Source organism: Lentinula edodes (assembly GCF_021015755.1).
Source record: "Lentinula edodes strain Le(Bin) 0899 ss11 chromosome Unknown C8R40scaffold_2, whole genome shotgun sequence".
NCBI classification, from domain to species: Eukaryota; Fungi; Basidiomycota; class Agaricomycetes; order Agaricales; family Omphalotaceae; genus Lentinula; species Lentinula edodes.
This window is the reverse complement of record NW_025764308.1, coordinates 1,654,147-1,680,054: the sequence shown is the minus strand read 5'-3', so window position 1 is coordinate 1,680,054 and position 25,908 is coordinate 1,654,147. Positions and strand designations below refer to the sequence as shown.

The 25,908-nt window shown below is 46.1% G+C and overlaps 11 protein-coding genes across 11 annotated transcripts; 7 read left to right on the top strand and 4 right to left on the bottom strand.

The window, feature by feature from the left end:
* Positions 1–38: 38 nt before the first annotated feature.
* On the bottom strand, positions 39–783 carry C8R40DRAFT_1158179 (uncharacterized protein; the record flags this gene model as incomplete). The annotated part of the gene is made up of 5 exons (XM_046229709.1): positions 39–190; positions 243–339; positions 391–498; positions 555–668; positions 733–783. 5 exons carry the CDS (start codon positions 781–783, stop codon positions 39–41), a joined length of 522 nt encoding a protein of 173 aa, XP_046091828.1.
* Positions 784–895: 112 nt separating this feature from the next.
* On the top strand, positions 896–2,455 carry C8R40DRAFT_278255 (WD-40 repeat-containing protein). The gene is made up of 8 exons (XM_046234569.1): positions 896–1,098; positions 1,154–1,201; positions 1,254–1,341; positions 1,398–1,492; positions 1,548–1,705; positions 1,762–1,834; positions 1,889–1,954; positions 2,005–2,455. Exons 1-8 carry the CDS (start codon positions 905–907, stop codon positions 2,360–2,362), a joined length of 1,080 nt encoding a protein of 359 aa, XP_046091827.1. The 5' UTR covers positions 896–904; the 3' UTR covers positions 2,363–2,455.
* On the bottom strand, positions 2,433–4,413 carry C8R40DRAFT_1033149 (uncharacterized protein; the record flags this gene model as incomplete). The annotated part of the gene is made up of 5 exons (XM_046223322.1): positions 2,433–2,643; positions 2,699–3,069; positions 3,122–3,509; positions 3,562–3,594; positions 3,653–4,413. The coding sequence occupies 5 exons, from the start codon at positions 4,411–4,413 to the stop codon at positions 2,433–2,435; spliced, it is 1,764 nt and encodes a 587-aa protein (XP_046091826.1).
* A 454-nt stretch (positions 4,414–4,867) lies between these two features.
* Positions 4,868–9,220, top strand: C8R40DRAFT_1081605 (uncharacterized protein). The gene is made up of 17 exons (XM_046227151.1): positions 4,868–4,963; positions 5,020–5,140; positions 5,195–5,349; positions 5,403–5,514; positions 5,562–5,668; positions 5,720–5,799; positions 5,852–6,023; positions 6,072–6,472; positions 6,528–6,599; positions 6,654–6,794; positions 6,849–7,199; positions 7,255–7,373; positions 7,429–7,608; positions 7,671–7,762; positions 7,813–8,453; positions 8,511–8,657; positions 8,708–9,220. Exons 1-17 carry the CDS (start codon positions 4,887–4,889, stop codon positions 8,956–8,958), a joined length of 3,219 nt encoding a protein of 1,072 aa, XP_046091825.1. The 5' UTR covers positions 4,868–4,886; the 3' UTR covers positions 8,959–9,220.
* C8R40DRAFT_1081591 (uncharacterized protein) lies at positions 9,221–10,441 on the top strand. The gene is made up of 2 exons (XM_046227150.1): positions 9,221–9,524; positions 9,577–10,441. The coding sequence occupies exons 1-2, from the start codon at positions 9,437–9,439 to the stop codon at positions 10,233–10,235; spliced, it is 747 nt and encodes a 248-aa protein (XP_046091824.1). The 5' UTR covers positions 9,221–9,436; the 3' UTR covers positions 10,236–10,441.
* Positions 10,442–12,519: 2,078 nt separating this feature from the next.
* C8R40DRAFT_1021801 (uncharacterized protein) lies at positions 12,520–12,786 on the top strand (the record flags this gene model as incomplete). Its single annotated transcript, XM_046223019.1, has 1 exon — positions 12,520–12,786. A coding segment is annotated over one exon (267 nt), but the record flags the coding sequence as incomplete, so codon positions are not given.
* A 1,081-nt stretch (positions 12,787–13,867) lies between these two features.
* On the bottom strand, positions 13,868–15,134 carry C8R40DRAFT_1081562 (glyoxalase-like domain-containing protein). Its single transcript, XM_046227149.1, has 4 exons — positions 14,984–15,134; positions 14,874–14,925; positions 14,453–14,821; positions 13,868–14,375 (listed from the first exon to the last, which is right to left on the bottom strand). Exons 1-4 carry the CDS (start codon positions 15,082–15,084, stop codon positions 14,043–14,045), a joined length of 855 nt encoding a protein of 284 aa, XP_046091822.1. The 5' UTR covers positions 15,085–15,134; the 3' UTR covers positions 13,868–14,042.
* Positions 15,135–15,212: 78 nt separating this feature from the next.
* Positions 15,213–17,250, top strand: C8R40DRAFT_1158174 (carboxypeptidase C; the record flags this gene model as incomplete). The annotated part of the gene is made up of 9 exons (XM_046229708.1): positions 15,213–15,444; positions 15,497–15,626; positions 15,677–15,741; positions 15,800–16,331; positions 16,385–16,476; positions 16,532–16,807; positions 16,864–17,059; positions 17,111–17,147; positions 17,203–17,250. 9 exons carry the CDS (start codon positions 15,213–15,215, stop codon positions 17,248–17,250), a joined length of 1,608 nt encoding a protein of 535 aa, XP_046091821.1.
* A 472-nt stretch (positions 17,251–17,722) lies between these two features.
* Positions 17,723–18,154, top strand: C8R40DRAFT_1034049 (snodprot1; the record flags this gene model as incomplete). Its single annotated transcript, XM_046223388.1, has 1 exon — positions 17,723–18,154. One exon carries the CDS (start codon positions 17,723–17,725, stop codon positions 18,152–18,154), a length of 432 nt encoding a protein of 143 aa, XP_046091820.1.
* Positions 18,155–18,804: 650 nt separating this feature from the next.
* Positions 18,805–20,420, bottom strand: C8R40DRAFT_1033012 (phosphatase 2C-like domain-containing protein; the record flags this gene model as incomplete). The annotated part of the gene is made up of 6 exons (XM_046223306.1): positions 18,805–18,979; positions 19,082–19,215; positions 19,264–19,423; positions 19,467–19,635; positions 19,687–20,049; positions 20,108–20,420. 6 exons carry the CDS (start codon positions 20,418–20,420, stop codon positions 18,805–18,807), a joined length of 1,314 nt encoding a protein of 437 aa, XP_046091819.1.
* Positions 20,421–22,587: 2,167 nt separating this feature from the next.
* On the top strand, positions 22,588–25,311 carry C8R40DRAFT_1158171 (acyltransferase ChoActase/COT/CPT; the record flags this gene model as incomplete). The annotated part of the gene is made up of 11 exons (XM_046229707.1): positions 22,588–22,826; positions 22,893–22,910; positions 22,967–23,032; positions 23,085–23,265; positions 23,315–23,381; positions 23,435–23,882; positions 23,940–24,414; positions 24,469–24,800; positions 24,860–25,077; positions 25,150–25,233; positions 25,283–25,311. 11 exons carry the CDS (start codon positions 22,588–22,590, stop codon positions 25,309–25,311), a joined length of 2,157 nt encoding a protein of 718 aa, XP_046091818.1.
* Positions 25,312–25,908: the final 597 nt, after the last annotated feature.

Genomic DNA, 25,908 nt, shown 5'->3' with positions numbered 1-25,908 from the left:
TAATAGTAACTGACGATCGTACAGTGACTTTCCTTGCACTACACAGTTTGGTACGCTCCAGGTGCAGCCTGGACTGGTGCTGTAGGGCCCGAAGGAGGGGCCACAGTTCTGGTCGCCGGTTGAGGTGATATTTCATCATCAACGTTTTGATATCCAGCTGTACTTGAGAAACCTCCTGGCATTGCCCAGACTAGATATGCTTGTCAGTTTCGACAATAAAGCTAGTTGATTGTCTGACACACCAGTGGGTCCGTTGATGTCATTTCCTCGAATTCCCAGTCCAGCAAACTGTGCACCTCTTTGCCGAGCGGCAAGTCCAAAAGCAAGGAAGGTAGGAATCTAGTGATATGTTGGTAACCAGTGCAAGTCATGATTTAAGCTACCACTCGCCTTGACAAGCAGGAGTATAATTGTTAAAAATTTGACGAAGCCTCCTTGTTCGTTTCTAAACATCCAAATTATGTCGTAAAATACTGAAGCTCCAAGAAGACCAGTGAACTACGCGCAAGGGGTCAGCCGAAGCCAAATGCGGGAATTGGAGAGACAACACATACGGTTTGCAAAGACAGAAAGGCCGAGTCAGCATTTTCTTGTGCGTATATACCAAATAGGAAGATTGGAAGGTTGTAGGGCGGAGCTGTAAATCCGGAGAGGAAAAAGGAAAAACCCTGACATTGAATGCCATTATTTCAGAGAACGCACACAAGTCGCGTGCAAGGAGCAAATAATCACCGCTCCGAATAGGGCAAGTTTGGAAGGATCAAGGCCTTGAACAAAATCCATTATATTCTGTGAGTTGGAAGTAGAAAGGAAGGTCAAATTATCTGAGGATCTGTTCGTGCCACGACGGTCAAGAGAGAGCTGTCAAGTACAGCGCGCCTAAGATAGACGCTCTGCTACTCGCATGTTTGATACCATCTTACCCGCGGACTCTATCGAATTTTGTCCTCATCCGGACGCTCTGAACATCTTCGTATGTGGAACGTATAACCTCATTAAATCAGAAGAAGCCATCAGAATTGGCCCGCAAAAAAGAAATGGTCAATGCCTAGTCTTCAGATGCCAATATGACCTGGATGATATCGCTCAAAGTTCATTGTGTGTTCTGATTCTCAAAATCTTGTATTAGAACCTAAATCGACGATAAATATAGCGAGAAAATACAAACCATAGACTATCCTGCGCTTCCGGACATGAAATGGTATCATTAGGCATCAGTGGACCTCTTCCGAAGAGTTTTTCGAGTGATGAAGGTGTCATAGATCTGCTGCTAACAAGGCCACCCTCGGTGTTGCGAACTCTGAAGGAGAGATCCATCTACTCGAATGGGACTCGGAAGAGGTTCGGGATATTGAGTTTATGATTTTTACATCAAACTCAAAATTTTAATGATCTAGTCGCGTCTCGAGGAGACAGCTCGCAAGCGAATCGTAGGATCTCCGGAGACGTTATGCCTTTCTTTAGATTGGTCAAATAGGCGGAATCCGACCTCGTAATTGCCCAAAACCCTGTGTTAAAGATCGGTACAACAGCTGACTGGACTGAAGAGATTTAGGAAAATTAGTGGTGTCCTGTTCGGACGGAGATCTTGTGTTGTTGGATCCCATCACAAGCTCAATAGTTGTCACTGACAAGTGGACAGCACATGAATATGAGCCGTGGATTGCTGCTTGGGATTATTGGAATACGAACACGATATACTCAGGTACTCAGGAGAGGAATTGTCTGCACGTCAAATCTCACAACGCCGCACTCTCCCAGGTGGTGATGATTTCAAGCTGAAAGGATGGGACATAAGGACAGATCTACGAAATCCGATGTTCGTTAATAAACGGTTCGCCTTCTTGATCTCGTTGATTTCCACTCCAAGACCGATGTGTATCTTCAGTTTTGGCGCAGGTATCACCACAATTCAAAGTCATCCGTACATCGAGCATCTTCTCGCTGTTGGAAGGCAAGCCGATACTAATGGGTTCCTTCATCTCACTCACACTCAGAGCACAGTTATGATTCTTCAGTCAAACTCTTCGACATGCGAAAACCCCTTCAACCACTATCACAAACTGAAATTGGCGGCGGAGCATGGAGAGTTAAATGGCACCCTTCTGCTACAAGAAAATCTGATCTTCTCGTTGCATGTATGCACGACGGATTCAAGGTTTTGCGATTCAATGAATTGGCAATAGAAACCCTGGAGGACATGTCGTCTCCACTCCCAGCCAGCATTGTTCAGCGATTTGATGAGCACCAGTCATTAGCGTATGGTGTGGATTGGTCTTTCGCGCCGTCATCAAATGACCAGAAGACAGCGATAGCCAGTTGCTCCTTTTATGATCATAAATTACATTTCTGGAGTGGGTGAGCTACAGTAGATTGACCCTGTGTAGATATAGGGTATATAACAACATGATCCTCGATAGTGATGTGATTCGTTAATGTAAGGATTCTGCGATATTGTCATTTGATGCCACAGGTTCTGGAGTGCCGGGACGCGTCTCGAAATTCTTTTTTCTACGCTGCCAAAATCCTGCGTGGGGACCTTTCATAATGAACGCAAGGCCCCATCGAGACAAACCTCGCAGAGATTCTGGTTTATGTATAGCAGCAGTAAGCAGTGTGGATAGAGATAGAACAAATGTTAGCCTTGAAGACAGTAATGATTAGTCGGTTCAAAACAATCTTGAAATCATTGACACACCTCTCCAAAGCTGTCACAACGCGGTTTCGGCTCCTGATTATTTTATCCGGGATACATGCTCTGATAGCTCTTGGCAGAACGTACAATGCCATCTCGCCTCTTCGTCGTCCGTTTTCCAGCCAAATACTACTCCCACACATCAGACATCCGGCCAGAATGCATCCGTGGGGTCCGTCCCAGAAATCGTGTGATACATTGGGAAACAAACGTGCGAGAGCGAGTGTTCGAGTGAAGCATACCGAAAGCCAGAAGGACGAAATGAAGGCAGAAAGGAAGGCCGCACTACGGCAAGTTGCGAGGAAGGTAGATAACACTCGGTGAGGACGCAGAAGGACTTGAGGACGCGTTATTAAGACCGGGAGAAAATGGGCCTGGTACAAAAGAGTGAGCGTGGGGGGCGCGGAAAAATGGGAACAAGCTAACCGGAAGGTAAACAAGTACGGCTTCGAAGAAAGCTTTAACGCCTCGTATACTCGAGTTGCCTGTGCAGCTACCGGCCAAGGACATTTTGGAGCCGACTCCTCCATGTACCAGTTCACATGGAACCCCACCGAGGCCATGACGTCCCTTCACACCTATCAGTTCCCACACCCTTTCTGCAGAGGGGCCCCCGAATGCAGGGACACGTAGAGGATCACCCCATGAGGAAGGATAACCTAGATCTTTTGCATAGGTAGTGAGAAGAGTGGCTTGAGTAGGGGAACCACGCGTATAGGTCCATTCTCCAGAGCGTATGAGTCGTAAAACGCGCAGTAGGCGATTATCAACACCCGCAAGTGTCCGTATCCATTTCACGTACGTCGATGGCAGTCTGGGTTCCGAAATTTTAGTTTTCAACGACAGCAAAATGGGTGAGAGATCACCTTTCGGGCTGGTAAAAGAAACACCACATAATGCTGAGAAGAAAATGTCAGTAAGCGTATCACACAACACTGTAAAATCTCGCCAGCGTACCGTGCGCTACAAGCCCAGAAAACCAGAGCATCGAGTCTAGTCGTCAACAGAAATTTATCCTTATTGAAATTTCGCTTTCCCTTCACAGGTTCTGGCGTTTCTGCTTCTGTTTTAGAGGTGAACTTCAAGATCATCGATTGAAATGCGACATCTATAGCTCGTACAAGGACGAGCAAAGTGAGATCTAGAGTCGGCGAAGGGGGACTCCGCACAGATGGTGTGAGGGAAGGATTAGATGGGGTATATGTATATGGAAAGGGTATAGCTCCTGGGCGCGGAATGTTCCGAAGACGTTCTGAGCGCCGTCTGCCAGCTTGAAGGAGAAGAATCGATATGGAGGATGTAAAAAGATTGGCGATGAAAGTCTTTTGACAAGATGATAGTCGTGAATTGAAGTACAAAAGCCATGACCTTGAACATCTATCACTACCCATTTGCTTTTGCTCGAAGTTTTCGTCTTCTTTCACTTCCAGTGATTCCCATAAACGTTTTAATGCAGCTCCTCCGCCTATAGCCAGTGTCACGGCGGAAGCAAAACTATCATATCCCAACTCTCTGCGAAGGACCTTTCTCAAGGCTGCTAAGCCAGTTTTCTGCGAGCGCCGGCCTGTGATAAATGATAGAACGAAAGGGACTAGAGATGGACCTAATGACAAAGACAAGGATAATGCGAATGTTCGAATTGCCACCTGGCTAGGATGTGTTAGGTCGTCGGAGAGCTCAGGAAGCTTTTCGAGAATGTCGTTAGGGTTAAAATCCATCGCTGTATTAGTCGTGGTTGTGGAGAAGGGTTCTTGTTGATAATAGCAGAAACACTGAAAGCTCCATTCATTGTAGCAGAATCAAACCTTTTCATGTGATACTGTAACTTACTCTCACATCTTTCTTCGCCGCCTTATGCAACGTACAAGACTGTACAAAATGAACTCCAAACAGGTTACTCAGTGGATACGAGTCTTTTATAGACTGGCGCTTGAGCTCACTAACTCAAGTTGTGCTCTCGAGACCTAACAAGTATTCAATCATCATTGCAAGGCGCATTGCATAGTCGAGTCGATCTCTGCCTTCTACCGATCCTTATAGATAGTCCATACCAATGTATACTAGTGTCTGTAAAAGTGGATATTGAGTCCGTAAATCTCCGTAAATTCTGTCTTGTCAAGGCCTGCAGTGGTGTGACTAACACGAGATGTCACGATGATTGTGACACAACGCGTCTCTTTCCTCCTACTCCATGTCGCTCCCCCATATAATTGCTAGGAAGGCTCATAGCGATGGGCATACATGTCTTGCATTCTCATCTGATGGAACGTGAGCTAAACCGCGCCCGGACTCTCTTTTCCATTACATGCTCAATATTATCGCAGCCACGCTTTTACTGGTGGCTCAGATTGTGCCGTTCGTGTTTGGAAGGCTGCGGAGGGAGCTGAGCAGGAACCGGGAAATGCAACAGATGCAGAGCAGCCTGTTACAACCCTTGCAGCCTCAGTGCGCCAATGTTCTTCTATACTGCAACTACCAGTTCTCATTTTCTTCTCGTAGGATGATTGCTGGCTATCAGGGAGTGAGGATGGATGTGTTCGCCGATATATCAAAGATAAGGATGAACTACACGGTAACATAACAGAAGAAGCTGCTCTCGCTGTAAGATGTATAGCTCTGAACGAGCAAGGGACGCGACTAGCAGTCACTTCAGAGTGTGCCATTAAATTATTCTCAGTCTTCGTCAAATTGAAGCGATCTTTTATAGCAATCCTAGCGCCAAAGTGATTGATATGGAGGACACCTTGAAACTCACAACATTGTATGGTCATAGGCATAATGTACGCAGAGCATCCTGGCGTCCCAAATCTTCGATACTTGTGCGTAGCTATCCAGGAAATAGTACAACTTCACTCACTCTGTACAGAGTACTTGCGCTTCTGATGGAGAAATAATTCTTTGGGATCTTTCTGGAGAGGAGCCTATGATTTTGCATACATTAGATGGCATGATACCTTCAGTTACTGATCCTAGGTGTGTTTTTTGCATCGTCTTACTGTTCTCACATTCATGACTGTCCCTCAGTGCACCGGAGTTTTTGCACGACTGTTCTGTCATCTGGCATCCATCAGGCGAACAATTCTATGTCATCTCCAGAACACATGGTACCCATCTTACGCTTTGTCATCACCTCTCCACTCACCTCGCCAAATCTAGATGTCATAAGCATTTCGGGCAAGGATTGGGCGCAGTCAGGGAAGTTCGTAGACAAAGAAGTTGCAGGAACGACCACAGCGTTAGCGATATCTCCGAATGGCGCATATCTTGCAACAGCTTGTCAATCGACCGTCTATATATGGACCACCGATAAACGACAAGTTATTGCCAAGTGAGTACAACTCTTGCATGACATATCCGGTATTCTCATATTCTACAGGCAATCAGGGACTTCTGGAGCAGTTATCACTCAACTTGCGTTTTCCCCAAAGGAACACCTGATTGCTTGGACAGATGCGTCAGGAAACTTTGTACGATGGCGCGAACCTATCCCTTCTAATCTACCGAGCTCCATCAAACGTATATCCCCTGCAACGACCGCGACATCGAAGTCTAACTCGGGTGCCCCGCAAGGTGTCGATCTTTTTGACGAGAATAATGGACTTTCTCTGGATGATCTTGAGGGCTTCGAAGAGCTAGATGACCCTACCGCAGGAGATGAAGGAGGAGACGGCTTCAACATTGACGATGCAGATTTTGTCATCGATGATGTTGGTGGTTATTTGGAGGACAAACCCGCAACGTCTCGAGGAAATGTTCACGGTCTTGTAAAAGAAATGGGTAAGATGCTTCCTACTTTTCGACCAACCTTGTTCTTGATTGACATCGGTTTCAGTGAGCATCACCAAAGCTCAGCCTGCATTTCAACCCGGAGCAACGCCGTTCCAAGGAAACAAGCGATATTTGGGTATAATTCTTGTATATATTCCTGAACTTCGCTCATATCATTCAACCTGAATAGCTTACAATATGCTTGGTGTCATTGAGACAACTCGATCTGAACAGGAGGAATATAACCTCGTCAGTGTGGACTTTTTCGACAAGTCAGCCCGGAAGAGTTACCACTTCAACGATACTCACAAATGTCATCACGCGTACTTGGGTTAGCCGATTTTCTTCATTTGCATGGGTTTGTATCGCTCACCTGTTAATCTAGGTGAACGAGGGGCATTATTTGCCAGCGACACGCTTGTTCTATACAAACCTTACGGGTCATGGACAACCTCGCAAAATGATTGGACCTATTCGTTGAAGAAGACAAACACAAAGGTGTTAGGAATCTGTGCAGGGGGTATGACCCCCTCTCGAAGCTTCAAGAACGATTCCGACAGCGACCTTATGGGCTTCGGGAATATCGTTGTGGCAACATCCGAGGGTCATCTAATAGTTCTCTCCGGGACAGGGCGGGAACGGCGGATTATCGCTCTGGGTGGTGATTTTGTCACCATGGTGGCAGGGGATGAGTGGGTGTTGGTAATATACCGACCGGGAGCAACGACGATCGACGGTGAGCCATTTTACAACGGTGCGGTAATTATCATCTGATCATCTAAATAATCCAGGTTCTCAATCGCTTTGTTACAAATTATACCATTTCGACGATTTAAGCGTTCGACAGCGAGACGAACTTCCTATTTCAAAAGGACATACTCTCAAATGGATTGGTATTACTCAGGAAGGCGTGAGCTGCGTCTGGATTTTAGACAGCGAATGATAGATACTGATGATTCATTCAGGCGCCCGTAATCTTTGATAGCTCTGGATTGGTGCACCTTGTAGTCAAACATCGTGTCCCCCACCACGCTACGTGGGTCTGCATTCTGGATACGAACCTTTTAGAACGCCGAGCTGGGAAGGATGAGTCGTACTGGCCGATTGGTATAACGGGAAACACATTCATGTGTCTGATTTTGAAGGTAAGCATGAAATGACATCTAGCAATGGCTGGCAGTCCCACGTCTAACTAATTAGGTTTCAGGGTCGCCAAGAGCATCCTGGATTTCCGAGGCCCCTTGTTCAAGAACTTCCTCTGCGTATGCCTTTCAATACGCAAAATGAGAAAGAGGAGGAGTGAGTTTGTCACAAGTTCAACAAAGTGGCGTCGACTGAATCTGGAATAGGATTGAGAGGGAACTTCTGTTCAAAGAACTGGCAATGGAGAGCTTGGACGGGGACGAGTTAACAACAGATAATATCCTCTCCAAAGAACGAGCAATCGACAAGGAGCTTGTCGTACTTATTCAAGGAGCCTGCAAGGAAGACAACATCAACCGAGCGGTGGAGTTGACGAAATTGCTCCACAACCTTCAGACTTTCGATATTGTGGCAAAAATTGCCGACTTCTATCACCTTGTTGGATTTAAAGAGAAGGTTACGGTACTGAAACGAATCAGAGAGAATAGTGAAGATCGCTTCGAGGCGGCACGAGAAAAGCGTCGCCGGTGGAATAAGATTGATACTCGTCCTCAGCGACTTCCGGATGTTGATTCGAATGGTACAATTTCAAAACCGAAAGCATTCCAGGATTTCGGCCCGCCGCCAGCTATTTATAGACCAGGTTTGACTCGTGCTACGCCTTCAGTAGAGGGTACAAAATTCTCATCTTCCACATCTCAACCTCCCTCTGAGGACACATGGAGCGACCCACTAGCACCATCCACCAACGCTCCGTCATCGGAGAAGCGTAAACGAATTGACTTTGAAGACGTAGAGATGGAGTCCCAAAGTGATATCGGTGTCCCGATGCCTCCGCCGAAACAAAGTAAGTTCGACAAACCTTCCCGATGTTACTCGATGAATACTTACGCCTCACGCCCAGAGACAAATCCCTTCGCTCGTAAGCCTGCAGCGGAAACCAATAAAAATCCTTTCGCAAGAAAAGCAGGTAACAAGACCATTTTGCAGAGTGAAAGCTTTTTCGAAAAAGTCGATGCGGCTGAAACTACACCCGCGAAGGCTAAGAAAAGTGAGTGACCCAGATCTTGCTCTCAATTTACGTCTGACCTTCCAATCCAGAAAGTAACAAAGAGAAAGATAAACCATCAGAGAAAAAGGAGGGACCCCGTCAACAGACGTTGTTCGGCTTGTTTGGTGCGAATCAGAACGAGGGTGCTAAAAAGGGCTCTACGAAGAGAAAAACCGGATTGACGCCTCCTCCGGACGAGCCTGAGTCTCAGGCCAGCGATATCACGATGGCAGATGCGTCGCAAATAGAGACGCAACCAGATGGATGGGAGGAAACGCAATTGATTGACGATGAACTATAGGTAACTTATTGCTCGGACATAATATGTGTTATAATATGTATCGCCTACCTTTATACCATTTCCATGTATCTAACTCTAATTTCCTACATAAACGCAGCATCCGTCGCGCACAACAGTTCTATGCACGTCGCGCGGAGATTGTTCCTTGCAATCGGTTCTCATTCTTGCCTCTTTGCAGGTGGAAAGATGTGAGCAGCTCGGGTGCTCGATTTTACTTGGAAGCTTCTGCAAGAAGGAGGAGACATGAATGATAAATCAAGTCCATGCTTTCGTTCATGTGACTACTATTCGCCTACCATTTGGAAGTTGGAACCCCGCCCTTTCCACCCGTGCCAGCACTGTATTTGTTCACATCTCATATGCCTTCTGTTCTGCACCAACCTCTTTAATCTTCAAAGCTACTCCGGGTCCAGCACTCAGTCAACAGCCTCGAATAACTCGAGCTACTATCATATTGACTAGGCATAGTTGGTAATAAATGGAGATCGTAAGAATCGATATTGGTACGATATCGAGTTTGCATTTGGACGAACGCGGTGAACCGAAGATAGGTGGTTCAGTCGGAGGTACCATATTTTCTACTTTCAACTTTGATACATCCCGTTCAATGTCCTCTAGGCTTCATCGCCCTTGTTGTTTGCCTAATTCTTGTCATCATCATTGCATGCACTGCTACATTTTTTCTCTTGCGACTAGAGAGATTTGAGGAGGCAATCGCCTCTCGTCATCGGCGTCGTTTACAACATCAGACCACACAGCCTTCTTCCTACATTTATCAACCTTCTTCCACTCCTTCTAAATCATGGCTTGCGTCATTGAAAGGCGTGTTCTCTGGTGGCCTCGACTCTATTAGACACAGTGCTGGCCGCAGGATGAAAGGTCGTGATGGCTGGATACAAGCAGGTTTGGGTGATGAATGGGACGATGATATGCAGGATGTTGAACGGCTGAGAAGCATCAAACTTGGGGATAGACAGTACATGACGCACTCGCGCCCGCTGGATCCACCTTTTCATCCCCCACCCGGTTATTTAAGCGACTCCTCCCTTCCAAACCGATTTGCATCCGAGTCTGAAGAATCAGAATTCTCTATACCTAATGTTCCTCCCGTCGACATTTCTGCGATACCACGGTCAGCTTCCCCTAAAGCCATGGCCATACCTTACTCTCCTTCCTCTGTGTATTTTAAGCCGGAGAACAAGAGAAAGAGTTCGACAAACTCTGAAATTTCTACGAGAACATTTAACAGCGGCACCAGGTTCGTGGAAGGCTTGTAACTCCCAAGTGACTCTTTTCCGCTGCCTCATTGACGACAATCAAATAACGACTGTTTTGAATAATTTGTTCCGAATTCTTGTTGTATATACTCAAAGTATGTACTGTTGGTACATATGATATCGTATTCTCTGTAAACGTACCTATAATCTTAGTTATCTGTAGTGTATGATTTTTGATCTTTGCAAATTGCACACACGCCCTTTCATTGGTCTGGTCGAAGTTAGCATAAATTGGAGGTCGGTTGCTGCCTCATTGCCATTCGAAGATGATTAAAGTTACTCGAAACTTGGTAGTTTCAACCCTTTTCAACCTCTCCTGCTCATCTGTCCATCATGCTATTTCATTCCATCATTCAAAGTGTCATGAAGAACTGGACCGTAAGATATTGTAGGTACTCTCCAGGCGGTAAGCAACCGAGAAGTTCCTGAGATTGACTGGTTCACTCAGGGTTCATATCTGATTAAGGTTTTCTAGTGCCGAGGTTGCGGCACAGTGACACTGGCCGTAAAGCCGAAAATTGGTTGAGCAGCATTTTGAGTTAAAGAATGTTTATTGAGACTCGAGTAAGTAGAAAAAGTGGGTACATATGATTTCTTGGAGAAAAATGACATGTTAGATATAATTTCATCTAATTTCTGTTCTTTTTCCGTCGTCTATGAGAAGTTGAGGCAGTGTTTGCTCGTGCCCTTGCAACAATAGACTGTGAGTTGAGTTCTGCCAAGTAGAATATCAAGGCTCTCATCGGTACATAGCAGCGAAGAGATGGGCATAAACAATGAACGGACGACGAACTCGAGCTAACTCGAGGCTGCCTCACGTTGTCAATGCCGATGGTTGCCGACCACCTGGCAGACTCCCCCCTCGACCAGTTGATATTAAGCGCTCTTCGGTTGCTTAACGCCTGGTACTCTCTTTCAGTTCTAACGTGTCGGTTAAATGAAGTACGTCGGGACTGTTTTGTTCAAATGACAGGCGGGGATACGGGCACGGTGTATCGATACTCCGAGAGGCTAACCAACTTACTGGAACCGCAGGCAAAAATGTATCGTCCGCGTTAGGCCTACGGCGGATATTCAACGTGTTCTCATGAGCGCGTACGATTTCCCACTTACAATTTTTTTCAGACGTGAAGATTGAGTATATCCTAGTATATCCTGGCATTCTTCTAAATTCTCGAGTGTCTCCTCTAGTTCCACCTCCCTACTTGTAATATCATTCAGTCTCTCTGGACAGCCCATAGTATGTCCTTGACAATTCCACCCAGGTTCTATGAGGTTCTATGCTGTTCTATGTGGTTCCATATGGTTTACAAACCGGCGGAATTCGGTAGGAACAATTGATTAATGCAAATACAGACGACCTGATGTTCAAGTTGAATGCTGAGGCACCCAGTAGGGGTACCTTCCGGTTTGATACCAGTCTCTAACGATTGATCCTCGAAACCGTCCGAGTCGGTCGCTTGAGGTTGTCATGAAAGTCGACCAGACTTTGCTACTACTTTGAGGAAAGCCAGAAGAAAGGTCAAAGCTCTTCCAAGTAGTACTATATTGGGATGGGTTGTCATAGGTCGTCATGGTGTAATTTGCAATCCAGTCATTTGTCGACTGCTCGGTAGAAATTTTGCCAAATGGGACTATCTCCAAAGCTTAAACAGATCTGCACATGGTTGAGCATACTCAAGCATACTTCTGCATACTCCCATCCCTCTACAGTCTCTTTCCAGACAAACATGGGCGAAAGATGTGAATATGTGAAAGTTGCCCCGTTTGAACTTGTATTATTTGTCCTGACTGACAGTTTTTTCCAACGTTTCTCCCTGTCTCTCCTCATCCCTTCTAGACATATACATAGCATCAGAAGAAGGTTTACCGATCCCTGCAATCAGATGAGCGCCTATGCTAATTGTTTATTGCATTCAGTCCAAACGATCGTGATCGAGGGCAATATCAGAAGAGAGAAAAAGACCCGATATTTTTTGTTAAGCCTTAAGAGGAAGGCAATCGGCGATTCCATCGGCTTTCATTATACATATAGGGCCAACAGGCCTGCCTATATATTCTCTGGATTTCTCTGTCAATTCCCTAGAGTACTCTCGGTCGAATGTCTCGCGTCTTTGGCTGGGAGCCGCCATCCCAACAGGGCAGGGAAGACGTCCTTTGTCCTGGTTCCGGACAAGGGTTTATCACATTTTCCATCGATCCGGATAGTTCTACTGGATACTCACCGAGTCCCACCTCAAAAATCGAGGAAGCTGTCTCGCGCGACCCTCCGAGAAAAGGTGATCCAGGCTACGTGCCTCGCCCTCCGAACTCCTTCTTCGTATTTCGTAAAGAGTACTCACGTCTAAATGCTCGCGGTCCGAAGGCCAATCGCTCCAGAAGAAAGTCCTCTGATGTCAAAAGCAAAGGATTGTCTCGACGAGCGGGGGACGCTTGGAAAGCGCTTCCCCAAGGTGAAATAGACTACTGGCAAGCCCGAGCGGAGGAGGAGAAGGTTATGCATGCACGAGCTCATCCAGCGTATCGCTATCAACCCAAGAGGAGCAAGTCCGTTCACGGAAATCGCATCCCAAAGGTAGCAATGGCGCCGGCCCCTTCATCTTCTAAACATCGGTCCCCCCCTGGCGCTGGTACAAAAAATAATCTCCAGAGTTCGAAGGCCAGATCTTCCTCTGTCCCGACGCACGTTTCAGCACCTTCGTTTTTGCCGAGAGGAGAGGAACGAGTCACTGGTTCTTTGCGCCGCGCACGGTCGCATGTTTTGGATATTCAGCCACCACTTCCAGCCCCTTCCGAAGCCGATAGTTCTGAGTGGTACGAATATCCTGGAACTTTGGAGGTAAACTTTTCGCATGGTTCCGAGCATCAGGAATACTTGCCCGAAACGCAGCAGCCCCCCTCTGTCTCTGGCTATGGCTCTGAACCTAGCTCCAATACTCTCACCCTCCCAGCCGAATACCCCCTTTTTACGACAGGTTTATCGTCGCTTGCAGGCTGGAACGGAGAGCCAATAGCGCCGTCTCTCACTCGAATCCCATCGTCTACACTATCAACTTCGCCACTATCCTCCTGGTCAGCGAGCTCCTCTCCTTATAATTCCTATCACGAAGCGTACCAGTACAATCAAAGCGATGAGCAATACACAGGATTCATGCCCGGTGTAAACCAATTCGGAATACACGAATCTGCACCTGCCGTATACTGGTGCCCACAAGTGGAACATGAACCACGTTACGACCTAAAAGGAGGATACGATTCCTTCTCCTCTTATGGGAATGATTTCATGATGCAACAAAACGCGCTCACTAACTTTAATCTTGGACTGGCTAATGAAGTTTCGGCTCCCGGAAATTTCATGCCTTTCGACATGTCATATGTTGACGAGCAACGAGTTTTCAACGAGTATCACAATACCCAATTCTGACATTCCTCTGCCGAACGTTTTCGGACATAATCTCTCATCAAATACTGTATCCCCTATGCTTCGTTGATTGTTTCTCTGTAGCGATTTTCCTTGAACTGTATATTAATATTCCTCGGAGTACCTATATTCTATACTCACTGATGCTCACCTTCAATGTATCTATACATTACCAGACATTACCTAGTTTCTTCATATCTCTGCGTGGCTTGACTTCGAGTCATGAACGTAAAACACTTCTCAATTCAAATTCATACTATGTACAAGGAGAGGTACAATTCTTGAAGCAAAGCGAAGATGAAAGATAAAAATGAGTGATATATCAATGAACAGTTCAATGATACCATCCCACCTATCTCACGTCATGGGACCGAATTAATACAACGTTAAACCTGCACAAAGCGGATTTGCGCGTAAAGAGTTCTGATGGTCTCTTGTGATGGCTTGTTCTTCACGTAGAATGCAACTTCTGTAATCCCTGAAGTATCCTTTTCACTCGCGGAAAGTAGCAAACGACAGCTGTGTCCTCCAAGTGTTTTGACAGTGTCTAGCGGCCATTCACGCTCAGCATCGGCGGAGGTGACACCGGAATACCCAATGATATAGTCGAGACTTCGGGATAGCCCGTCCCATCTTTCCGAGGGGACCTCGAATCGTACATAAGCAATCCCAAGAGCCGTGCATGGATGTTCGAAAATTGCAGGTGGTTCATTGGGTACCTGAGGACGATGGATCACTTGATAAGACGAAAGATCCACTGGCGAAAAGGTACAGTATAACCTAGTATAACACGCACCCTAAGGTCACGGGGCGTCACGTCCCCGCAAAAAAATGGGAGCGGGAGCCTTCGTTCTATTCCCTCAGCTGGGCGTCGTGGAGGAGTTATGAGCCATTTCAGATCTTGACCATCGGGGCGCTTCCGACCACCTGGCATCTCAGGACCATACAAGCCATCGTCGCCTCCTTCCTTGGCACGGCTGTTGATAACGTCGGAAATACGGACAGTTTCTGAACCATTCCCGAGAAATGCATAATCTATCCAACCTGGGGCCTTTACTGCCCACGGATGATTCTCGCGAGCCAAACGTGCTGGGCTCCCAGGAGGATATGCATCCACAGGATTTACGAAAGAAATAAGCTCCAAATAAACGCTATCACTCAGGATCTACAAACGTAGCGATTGATAGCAGTACAAGGACGAATCGTCCACAGCTCACGATAAGCGAGTTTTCAGTAAGAGCATCAGCGTGTTGCCCGCCAGGGAGTACGCTGTACAGAACAAAGTAGAGTAAATCATGATATTCAAGGGCGGAATCAATTCACTGACTGGAAACCGAGCTTTCGAAAATCTTCTGCAGTCTCATTTACCGATCCTGGAGGTGTAAGATACACAATGTGGTCCAAGCATTTTGTAGAGGGTAGAGCCATATCGGAGATGAGATCGAAGCAGTTGTCAGTATGTGCGGGAAGGTGGACAAGCGCCGTTAACCGGCAACTTACCTGAAAGGCTGAAGTTACCATTTTAGGATAGTTTCGACGCGTTCTTAACAACCACCATGAGGAGTTTTTGGTTGTTACCTTTATTATCTCTCCCCAGCGCACTATCCAACTCCGCTACCGAGCAGATAGTTTTCAGCAATGGGTACCATCCAATTGACCAGTCCGTGGTCAAGAACGTTGTTGACCAATTCTTGAGTGATGCTAAGAAGGCGATCCTCAAAGGGAAGAAGAACATGCAGAATTGGATTCATGATGGAAGAGAGTATATCAAACAGAATGATTTTCTTTGTACGCGTTCCCTCACGTTTCCTCAACTCGTTCAACTCAAACGTTCCTCCAGATGAGCTCGTGTCACATCCGGCTTTCGGTTCTCATCAACTTAGGCTCACGGAACCAACGTTGTGCGATCCATCTGTCAAACAGTACTCTGGTTATCTGGATACTCAAGAGGACAAACACCTTTTCTTCTGGTATGTTCCGACATTCTGTTTCGAATTTACCGCTTAAGTCAGTATTCTAGGTTCTTCGAATCCAGAAATTCACCAAAGGACGCACCTCTAATAATGTGGTTGAACGGTGGACCCGGTATGTTATTACGACCATTCTTTACTGCGCCCACTTGAAAAACTTACTTGAAACTCAGGTTGTAGCTCTTCAACTGGATTGTTATTTGAACTCGGTCCCTGTCGTATCAGTGACGAAGGCAGAAACACTACCGTGAATCCTCACAGCTGGAACACGCATGCCAATATCATCTTCCTTGATCAGCCAGTCGAAGTTGGTTATTCTTACAGCTCGAGTGGGAATTCGGTAGACACTAGTCCAGTGGCCGGGAAAGATGTCTATGCTTTCCTCGAACTCTTCTTTGTTAGATTTCCCGAATATTCCAGTCTTCCATTCCACATTGCTGCGGAGAGTTATGGCGGTACATACGCACCAAACATTGCCAACGTCATCTACAAGCAGAACAAAGAGCTGTCTTTGGCTACATCTGGTTCCTCCCAACTCAAGATCATCAATTTGGCGTCGGTTGTTTTAGCAAATGGGCTTACAAATCCCTATGTTCAGATGGGTTCTATAGCCGACTGGGCTTGCGAAGGTCCTTATGCCGTTTACGATGATCCTAGTGGTCCTCAATGTGAAGCGCTGCGCACGAAGATTCCAACGTGCCAAAGGTCAGATTCTGAACTCTAACGCAGACAGTATTATTTGTTCATATCAATTCTAGACTCATCAACTCCTGCTACTCATTCAATTCGCGACTTACGTGCGTTCCTGCGCTCTTGTATTGTAACTCTCAATTGTTTGGACCTCTCATGCGTAAGGATATTCTTTCTACCTACTGTTGCTTCCCAAATTAATATACTTCATGTAGAACTCGGACTCAATCCATATGACGTGCGTCGGAAATGCGATCGGGCCAAGGATGGGGAGCTATGCTACCGGGAGATGGATCATGTTGCAACTTGGATGAATGACGGGAAGAACAAAGTTGCGCTTGGTGCTAATCCATCTATCGAATTTGAAGCCTGCAATATGGAAGTCAACCAGGCGTTTTCTAGGCAAGGCGATGGCGCACACAACAGTGCGCTTCTTTTACCCGACCTTATCAACGATGGCGTCCGACTATTGGTCTATGCTGGAAATGCTGGTAAACATGATAAGATGCTGTAGCCGGTTATAGCGTGTACTAATCAACCATTCCAGATATGATGTGCAATTTCATTGGCAACGAACGCTGGGTTGAACAACTAGATACCAAATTCTATGATGAGTTTGTTGCAGCTCAGTCGATTCCGTGGATCACAATCGAGGGTGGTGTTCTGGCCGGAACTGTTCGTTCTGCAGGGCGTGGTGGATTCGGTGCTGGAAATGTTACTTTTGTAACAGTTCACGAAGCAGGGTGCGTATCTTAGTTGTTTTGCGTAATGCATACCTCAGATCTTTTCTTTAGCCATATGGTTCCATATGACCAGCCCGAGGCGGCACTTGTCAGTGCAACTTTCGGTTCATCTCTGCATATTGAATGACCTTCCTTCTAATCAGGATCTGATAACAAGATGGATTCTGGATTCCCCTCTGTCTTTGGACTGATTTTCTAGGTCAGGCTTTACCCAGTCCATGCTGTCTTGTACATATGACCAGTCGACTGACGCTTCCCAGAAGCTTATGATTAGACCCAGGATCTTCTATTCTTTGTAATTTCTCTACGCTGTATCAATACTTTGTCTCGGCCTTAAACGCCCTCCTTTGAAAGCTCGGCTTGTGACAAGAATAGTTCTGGTCTATCTGCGTGAATATTTCCGGGACGGAAGGATCAATATTTCTGCTAAGGCTTCTTTTCGCCGTTTGCATTGATCATCGAGCTTTTTCGGCGGGCAAACTTGACCTATGTGCCCTGTGTGCGTTAAAATGCCTCGAATAGCCTGGAATGGATTCACGAACACGTCGGGTAAGACCGACCATGCTCTTCCTATAAAAGAGAGCAGAAACAGGTAGGAAAAGTCAGTATCTTTACTGGTCTTCGCAATCCCCCAAACTTTCTTCATCCTCCAACAAATTTGCCATGAAATTCTTCTCCCTCTTTGTCCCAGCTATTGTCGCTGCCTTCGTTGCCGCTGACACCCTCCAGTACGACCCCATCTACGACCAAGGAAGCGAGTCATTGGATGTCGTTGCCTGCTCCGATGGTGCCAATGGTCTTCTGACCAAAGGATTTACCACATTCAACTCACTCCCCACTTTCCCCAACATTGGCGCTTTTGGTGCCGTGACTGGATGGAATTCCCCCGAATGTGGCACATGCTGGCAAATCGTCTACACCAATTCGAACGGGGCTCAAACTACATTAAATGCTATTGCTGTTGATCATGCCGGTGCTGGCTTGATTAACCTTTCTGAGGAGGCCATGAATACTTTAACGAATGGAAATGCGGTTCAGTTCGGTGCTGTACCGGTGACTGCCACACAAGTGGCTAGTTCTGTGTGTGGTTTGTGATCGCGATGTAGTGGTGAGTTGGTCGCTTTTCATCTAGCGAGTTGATGCTAAGAATATTTGTAAGTACCGTGGAATTGAAATTGATTGGACTCTACTTTTCTTGGACTATTGGACTTGTAACAATACTTCGCAAATGGACACATAACGATTCTCATCGATGTAATAGCCCCCTATTTTGTATATACTCGTGGGCCCTCAATGTTGTATCATTTCTGTAGTACTTATACCGAACCTCCCTTATTGCTCCAACACTCGGAAGCACCACCAATTAATTTGAAATGTTTTCTAGTCCAGAAATTCAAGATGGATCAATATAGTGGATTAGAGGAACTATCATACATTGTTATTCACAAATCAGAGGATAAGCTATTGTAGAGTAATGCAAGTACATCAATAATGGATAGCGTTGAAAACAAGTTGCAGGAGGTATATGTAGCGTAAGTAATGAGAATTATGTGTGTTAGGTCAACCCCTGTAACAAATAAAGACAAGAACAGCGAAAGCATGTACAACGACGGACAAAAACAAAGACACATGCCTGATTGATCGATACCGAGATAAGGAAAAGTTAAAACTAGTGTTTTAATGCAGATGTAAGGGTAGGTTCGCAGAAAATCTTGATTTGAGACTTGCAAAATTTGGAAACTATTTCATAGGGTTTGCACGACAATGGAGGTATCATCAATCCATGCGATATCCATATCAAGGGTCAATACCCTGGAGACACTCGCTTGATCGTCTCCACCAAGTGCACGTCGTAAGAGCCTCAGCGCCATATTGCGGGACTCATATCCTGGCGTCGAAGGCGAAGATGTAGGAGAGGAGCTCAAGGATGTCTGTGAGAAAGACGAGACGGTGGGTGACATGGGAAGGATATTGTTGATATTGCTACGGTCGACAGAAGAATCATCTTCATCCATCATCGACTGCGTGCTGATGACGCCGTGTGCCCAATCGGAAATGATCCGCTGTTGACCCTCGGTACTGCAGAGGTCCGTGAATCCGTCAGAAGACAGAATAAGGAACCGAGGTAATGATGGCGAAGAAGAAGAGCGAAGACTCTCACCACCCGGAACGGTGGAGCGTGGGTCGATATCGTTTAAAAGAACATGAGTGATTTCGGGTTGTGCGGAAATATAGGGAGGTGTCCGGTTCCGAACCAGGAATTCTTCCCATGGAGAAGTATCGTGGAAGCCGGGAAGGAGATTATAGAGGATCCTGCGAGTAAACTCTGGCGGCTGTTTGAAGGGTGTGTCACCGAGTGCTAGCCTAGTTGTGAGATAATCGAACAGGAGAGATGAAAAGGCGCGACATACAGCGGAATGGATGGAGTGCGCCAAGTACCCGCCGGTCTATCACACATTCCGGTTCATTGGCGTGTTCACGACGAACGCGTTCCACCTCCGCCTCATTATCACCGTTGTGTGCTTCAGTTAGAATCTGGATATCCCAATCATCAGAGCCTTTGGGTGAAACCAGGACTAAAAAAACGCGTAAGTTATGAACCAAAAAAATAAGGAACAAAAACGCACTCGCTTGACAGTCTCCTACGTTCGCGACCCAAAGATTCTCGTGCGTATCATCCACAAGGGCAACAAGGGCAGTAGAGCCGTACATGTTCAGCCTAGCTTTACGGTAGTTCTTTGGGTCGTTGATTATCTCCCGGATTTGCCTGTCAGTATAACTGGAAAGACCCTCAATTCCCCCGAACAAATTCAACACATCACCAGCGATAGCTTCATCGAAAGCGATTATCGAACGCGAAAAGCAGTCAGAAATGAAACCTGGATCACTTAGGCGCGAGGGGTCACTATCAAACGCTTTCTGGAGGAATTCACCAACGATGATGGGTAGATGGTTGGAAACGTGGTCGACTGTTACATCCCCCAGATGTCCTATTTTCCGAACGTTTCAGCTGGCGATCAGCGTGATATACCAGTATGCGTCACTTACCATCAAACACACCGGAAAGGGTCCACAACTTCCCATTGATCTCCAACTGCTTGACAACGTATCTGTCCTGCGTCTTTGTCGTCGGTGAAGGTTGAAAATTGACACTATCTGCCCTCCAGCCTTTTGCAGCATCAAATTGTGTACTCTGAGGTTTAGCTAGAAACCGCAGTTCACGCCAAATCTCTTCTTCTTGCAAGAAAGCATATGAACGAGGCCAGCCCGGTCCGTCGTCAGGACCACACCTTGAGCCAGGAATATCTTCAGAGTAAGCCCAATTGCTTGATGGAGTGCCTGGAGCGACCAACGTGGTCATCGTAGACCAAAGCCTTTGAAGGCCTGTAGAAAATATGGAGATAATGGTGGTAGGGAGTTAAGCGAAGAATATATGTAAGCACGCGCGATGTAAGTTCACCTCTTCGTGGGGTCCGGGGAAGGAATGATTAAAAACGTGCTTTACAAGTTTATAAAGCTATCAGACCGCTGACCTCCGTGGATTGAGATAGAATTAATGCCGTACTGATTCATCATCCCCTGGCATCCGAAAAAGCGGATTGCAACAGAACTGTAATGTTGGACAACTGGAATCTGGATTGAAGTCAGCAGACCGCGCTTCCCGTTCTGCAATGGCATTCAATGTTTGATGCTTGGAAAGGATGTTATTTGAAAAAAGGAGATTAAAAACAAGGCGAGCACTGGGAGACACTGAGATACGGGTTTACTACTCATTCATGACAATATCCAAAAGTATAACCGATTGTCAACCCGAACGTATCCGAATGCACAGCTGGCTGCCCCGCCGGGACAGGAGTTAGCAACAAATCGCCTTAGGCTATGCATATACTCGAAGAACGCTGCTGGTTTACTCCGAAGGCCACGTCAGATCTCAATCGAGTCCATCTTTGGGTCAATAATGCCTCCTGGCACCTGCAGTGATGCATGTAGCACTAGATGATGCACGACTCGTCATTTGGCTTTATCCTTCCTAGGTTAATATTTTGCATCGAGGATAACTATATTATGATAAGCAATAAGTCCAAATGGCGCAGTGCACACTGTATCCAGTGATATACCAGATGAAACCAAGGTACTTACCAATACCATGAATCAGCCATGGATAGACCTTTGTAATATTTAAGGAAACCTTGTACGTTCAAACCATGTTCCGAGATAAGCATGTAATCAATTCGCGTTTGTCATCTCGGAAAAGCTCCTTGAAGATGAAAACGCGTCGACAATCGACAGCGAAATACATACCGAGTGAGTGAGCCATCTGGAAACTCCGGTTCCACTGAACTGTACCATGCACGTCGGTTTTGTATAGTTGAAAATCCCGGGCCGTTCCCGATTTATACGACTCAGAAATTCCAAAATAGATAGATAGATACGCGTACGACCGGACGCCGACGTCTCTTGTGGTTTGTGGTTTGTGGTGTGAAGACTGAATGAAGCAGACTGGAATTTCAAGTAGCCGTTTACCTTGAATCCTGAACTTTGCGTTATAAAGCTCCATTATCTGTGCGCACGGCATTCTGAGGGCTCTGGTGTCTACGCAAATTTGGGCCTGGTCAGGTCCAGTCGGGATGTCAAGATACATACGTGTTGAGACATGATTCCCAGCGACACCGACGATGACTGAGGTTGGAAATTTTTGACGCTTTACTGTGATTCAGTTCAGATATCTGCTCATTGCGCAAAGCGCGAATTCTGTTTTCGTTTGCCAATATTTTGAGACGTAATGCGAGCTAATGTGAGGTGATTTGTCCTAATACGCTCAACGGGGGAGATATACACGATTTGGAGCGACATGCTCAAGCATGCTCACCTCGAAGATACCATCGTACGGTTGCACACGACGGGTGACTGACGGGGTGAGGGTAATGGGTTTCCGGTACATATAACAACTCTCAGCAACTCTCCCAGCTTAATCCCAGCGATGAGTACTTGAATTTCATGGTATTCGTGGTATGAGATTTGTTCTTGTAGTAGGCAAATAATCGCTAGTCTCGCGAGCCAGAATTCACGATGAAAAGATGCTGCGATGAATGAGCGCTTGAGCTTTGAGATTCGTTCACTCATGACCGTCCGTCGGCGTGAAGTCCGAACCAGTGCTTATATAATAATGTATGCCTTCTACTGTGCGATACACCTTGTAACTGGAAATAACAATCCTGCAAACTCATCTGGAACTGGTCAGGAAAATGCTGAGTCCATTTTAGATGAAAGGATGGCAGGACACGGAACAATGACAAAACAAGCCGCTGTACGTCTCGATACTTTCGATTTTTGAATTGAGTGGGCGCCGCTCGAATGAGATTTGGAACTAAATAACTGATAGGAGAGAGTCCGTATTCGCGCTAAACCTCAAAGAGCCTTGTCAGTCGCCAGCGGAACATGGAGGAAACCACATGAGCGAGTCACCAGACGCCAATCGCTGCTCCGCATTCTTTATTTATACTCCCGCCACTGTTTGCTTTTATCCCATGTTCAGTAACAACGACGCCGACATTGTCCCAGGAAAGACCTTCGCGTCTCAAGATAAGCTGCCAAAGCTACCGGTGCCTCCATTGGAGGAAACATGTAGAAGGTACCTTCGCGCACTCGAAGGTCTTCAAGATCCGGAGGAGCATACAAAGACGAAAGAGGTCGTGAGGGAGTTTCTAGAAAACGAAGGACCAGAAATTCAACAAAAGCTAATGGACTGGGCAAGAACCCGAGACAGGTATACCCTAATTGCTCTCGATCGAATTGGCTCTGTACTAATTCCGATAATTTGGCTTGTTGACAGTTATATCGAAGAGTTTTGGTACATATTCCATATCTTCGAGTGCATCTGGTGTTCAAAAACCCATTGTATTTCAGGTACGAATCGTATCTATCGCACAGTGACCCAGTAGTCCTTGCTTTAAATCCCTTCTTCGTCCTCGAGTATGTCTCCCATTTAAGTTACAGTAAATGACTACTTATTTATCGTCATCAGAAATGATCCTACACCGAATCGAGGCTCGCAGCTTCCTCGGGCTGCGTCTCTCATCATAGCCTCGTTGGGCTTCATTCATGATCTTCGTGCCAAGATACTTGAACCTGACCATGTACGTTCAACCCCGCTCGACATGGATCAGTACACTAGGCTGTTCGGTGCTGCAAGAATACCTACTGATGTGAGTGGCCTCTCTGTGATTGATACGTCTTCTTGATGGACGTTCGTAGAAAGGCTGCCGAATGGAAACCAGTACAAATTCGCATCATATCGTAGTCCTTCGGCGTGGACAATTTTGTGCGTACTCATCTCATTTCATCTAACATGCTATAGATTCACCCTCTCTATAGACTGGTTCGATGTACTTGACTCTGAAAATAGACCTCTTCTTACCGAACGAGAGATGATTCGGCATCTACAAGCCATCGTCGATGACGCTTCCACTCTTTCTACCAAGGATGTCGCACAAAGAGCTATGGGTGTTCTTTCTACTGAGAATCGCAAGATATGGTCCAAACTTCGTGCCACCATTTCTAGTGACAGACACAATGCCTCCTGCCTCGAGATCGTCGACCGCGCCTTGTTCATTGTTTGCCTCGACGATGGACTACCCATGAAGGATGATTTACCGCAGCTGTGTAGCAATTTCTTGTGTGGAACGTATGGACTTGAAGAAGGTATTCAAGTTGGGACCTGTACTAACCGTTGGTACGACAAGCTACAGATCATCGTTTGCTCTGATGGGGCAGCTGGAATAAACTTTGAACACACTGGCGTAGACGGTCATACCGTATTGAGGTGTGTTCTTAATCTGGGACCTGCGCAGCCAATGTGCATTAATGATTCTTTGCATAGGTTTGCTGCCGATATATTTACAGAGTGTCTCATGCTTCTTGCTCGATCGATAAATCCTGCTGCGCCAACTCTCTTTCACGCTCAGCTCTCTCCGCATGCTAAATCGTACAAACCACCCAGGAATGCAAAGACGACTGTACCGGAAGTGGAACCTATCGATACCACACCCAAGAAACTCGAGTGGGACCTTACCTCAGAACTACGAGTCGGGATTCGCTTCGCCGAAACTAGAATTAGCGATTTGATTTGTCAAAATGACTGTCAGGCTCTTGAATTCAAGGGCTATGGAAAGAACTTTATCACTAGTCATGGATTTAGTCCCGATGCATTTGTCCAGATGGCGTTGCAAGCAGCTTATTTTGGTCTATATGGAAGAATTGAGTGTGTCTACGAACCGGCAATGACAAAGGCCTTCCTACATGGACGAACGGAAGCAATCAGGTCTGTTCAATCGGAGAGCATCGAGTTTACCAAGGTCGATTTTATATTCCACTACATATTGGACATCCTTTGATAATCACTTGCTTAGATATTCTACTCTGAAGCACCAGCAAGTGCGAAAGTCGCTGCGCTTCGAAAAGCTTGCGAGCGACACGTTAAGCTCACGAAAGAATGTAGTCAGGGGCTGGGGCAGGATCGACATCTCTACGCACTTTACTGCCTTCTTCAACGAGAGCGCCAAGCAGGCGGTGAAAACCCACTCCCTGCCATATTTTCCGACCCTGGATGGGTCGTTCTAAATACGTCAATCTTGTCCACGTCGAATTGCGGTAACCCTGCGTTGAGATTGTTTGGTTTTGGTCCTGTTGCAGCTCCTGGATTTGGGATTGGGTATATCATCAAAGACGATGGACTATCCATGTGGGAATAGTGCATCTTCACCAAGCTTTCTGTACTGATCAATTGTTCTATTTACATAGTTGTGCTTCGTCAAAACATCTTCAGACCCGCCGATTCCTTGACACACTCCAAGGTTTCCTCCTCGACATTCAACGTACCGTTATACACCTCCATCGAGCAGCAAACGAACGTCCATCACCCTTTGTGGACCATTCCGGTGTTCTAAGGGATGCAAGAACTGGGCGACCGATTAACGGGCGCGTGTTGGATGATGAGGAGGAGGACGAAATCGCTCTTCGTAAGTCTACATACCTTGTTTTCATTGTGTTGTACCTCTGTCTAACAACGTGGCTTCTACTTTGTGTATCAGCTGGGTATTCGTTCTTCGGAAGCGGTGATGTTGAGAAAATTCTTGGTCAGAGAAAGAGAGCTGAACAACCATATTCACATATTGGTAAGTTTTAGCTGGCTCGAATTCATGCCCCCGCTCATTCTCTCTATAGGTAAAGTTATACAAATGGCCGAATATTGAAATATCTAGATCGTTGAGGGGAATATTGTGGTTGGAAATAATGTACCATACATGTAATATAATCTGTACTGAATGGATAAATCTCACTCTGATACTAGCATTGAGAGTCGAAACTGCAATGTTCAATGTAAGTATTGTGTCCTTGTACGCAAAACGAGACCACCGCAGTCGTAATGCAGGCGGTAGTATGGAAAACGTGCTTTTTGATGTAGAAAAAGGAAAACGTGGGTTCTTATAGTGGATCCACTACCCTAAAGGTAGCGGGAACTTCAGCTTCAACCTTGAATGTTCTGAATGACCATGTTGAGCGCTGAAACCAAGTGATTATCCTTCACGTCTCAGTGTCTCCTCCGTTGATGATTTGACAGGTTTTCTGACTTATTTCCTCCTGTATTGGAGCCTATTGGAGCTAAATTCTCCGCCTCCTATATCCAATATGCCTGTTGAAAATATCCGGACCCCCATATTTTAACTGTGGTGTTCTATCTCCAAACTGGACCAAGATAACAGAAGATTCACCTGTTTTTCAAAGACATCCTCAGGGGGTCATCTGCACATCATATAAATGTTGGGCCCTGCTCCTGACTTTACTTTGAG

What these genes read in the sequence shown, in the direction of transcription:
- C8R40DRAFT_1081591 (XM_046227150.1), top strand. Translation starts at nt 9,437, where the DNA reads ATGGAGATCGTAAGAATCGATATTGGTACGATATCGAGTTTGCATTTG. An exon ending in GATAGGTGGTTCAGTCGGAG is followed by an intron (nt 9,525 to 9,576) that starts GTACCATATTTT and finishes AATGTCCTCTAG; the next exon opens with GCTTCATCGCCCTTGTTGTT.
- C8R40DRAFT_1081605 (XM_046227151.1), top strand. Translation starts at nt 4,887, where the DNA reads ATGTCGCTCCCCCATATAATTGCTAGGAAGGCTCATAGCGATGGGCAT. An exon ending in CCTTCAGTTACTGATCCTAG is followed by an intron (nt 5,669 to 5,719) that starts GTGTGTTTTTTG and finishes ACTGTCCCTCAG; the next exon opens with TGCACCGGAGTTTTTGCACG. An exon ending in CAAAATGAGAAAGAGGAGGA is followed by an intron (nt 7,763 to 7,812) that starts GTGAGTTTGTCA and finishes AATCTGGAATAG; the next exon opens with GATTGAGAGGGAACTTCTGT.
- C8R40DRAFT_1081562 (XM_046227149.1), bottom strand. Translation starts at nt 15,084, where the DNA reads ATGGCTCTACCCTCTACAAAATGCTTGGACCACATTGTGTATCTTACA. An exon ending in TTTCGAAAGCTCGGTTTCCA is followed by an intron (nt 14,926 to 14,983) that starts GTCAGTGAATTG and finishes TGTTCTGTACAG; the next exon opens with CGTACTCCCTGGCGGGCAAC. An exon ending in TTACTGAAAACTCGCTTATC is followed by an intron (nt 14,822 to 14,873) that starts GTGAGCTGTGGA and finishes CTACGTTTGTAG; the next exon opens with ATCCTGAGTGATAGCGTTTA.
- C8R40DRAFT_278255 (XM_046234569.1), top strand. Translation starts at nt 905, where the DNA reads ATGTTTGATACCATCTTACCCGCGGACTCTATCGAATTTTGTCCTCAT. An exon ending in GCGCTTCCGGACATGAAATG is followed by an intron (nt 1,202 to 1,253) that starts GTATCATTAGGC and finishes CGAGTGATGAAG; the next exon opens with GTGTCATAGATCTGCTGCTA. An exon ending in CATCTTCTCGCTGTTGGAAG is followed by an intron (nt 1,955 to 2,004) that starts GCAAGCCGATAC and finishes CTCAGAGCACAG; the next exon opens with TTATGATTCTTCAGTCAAAC.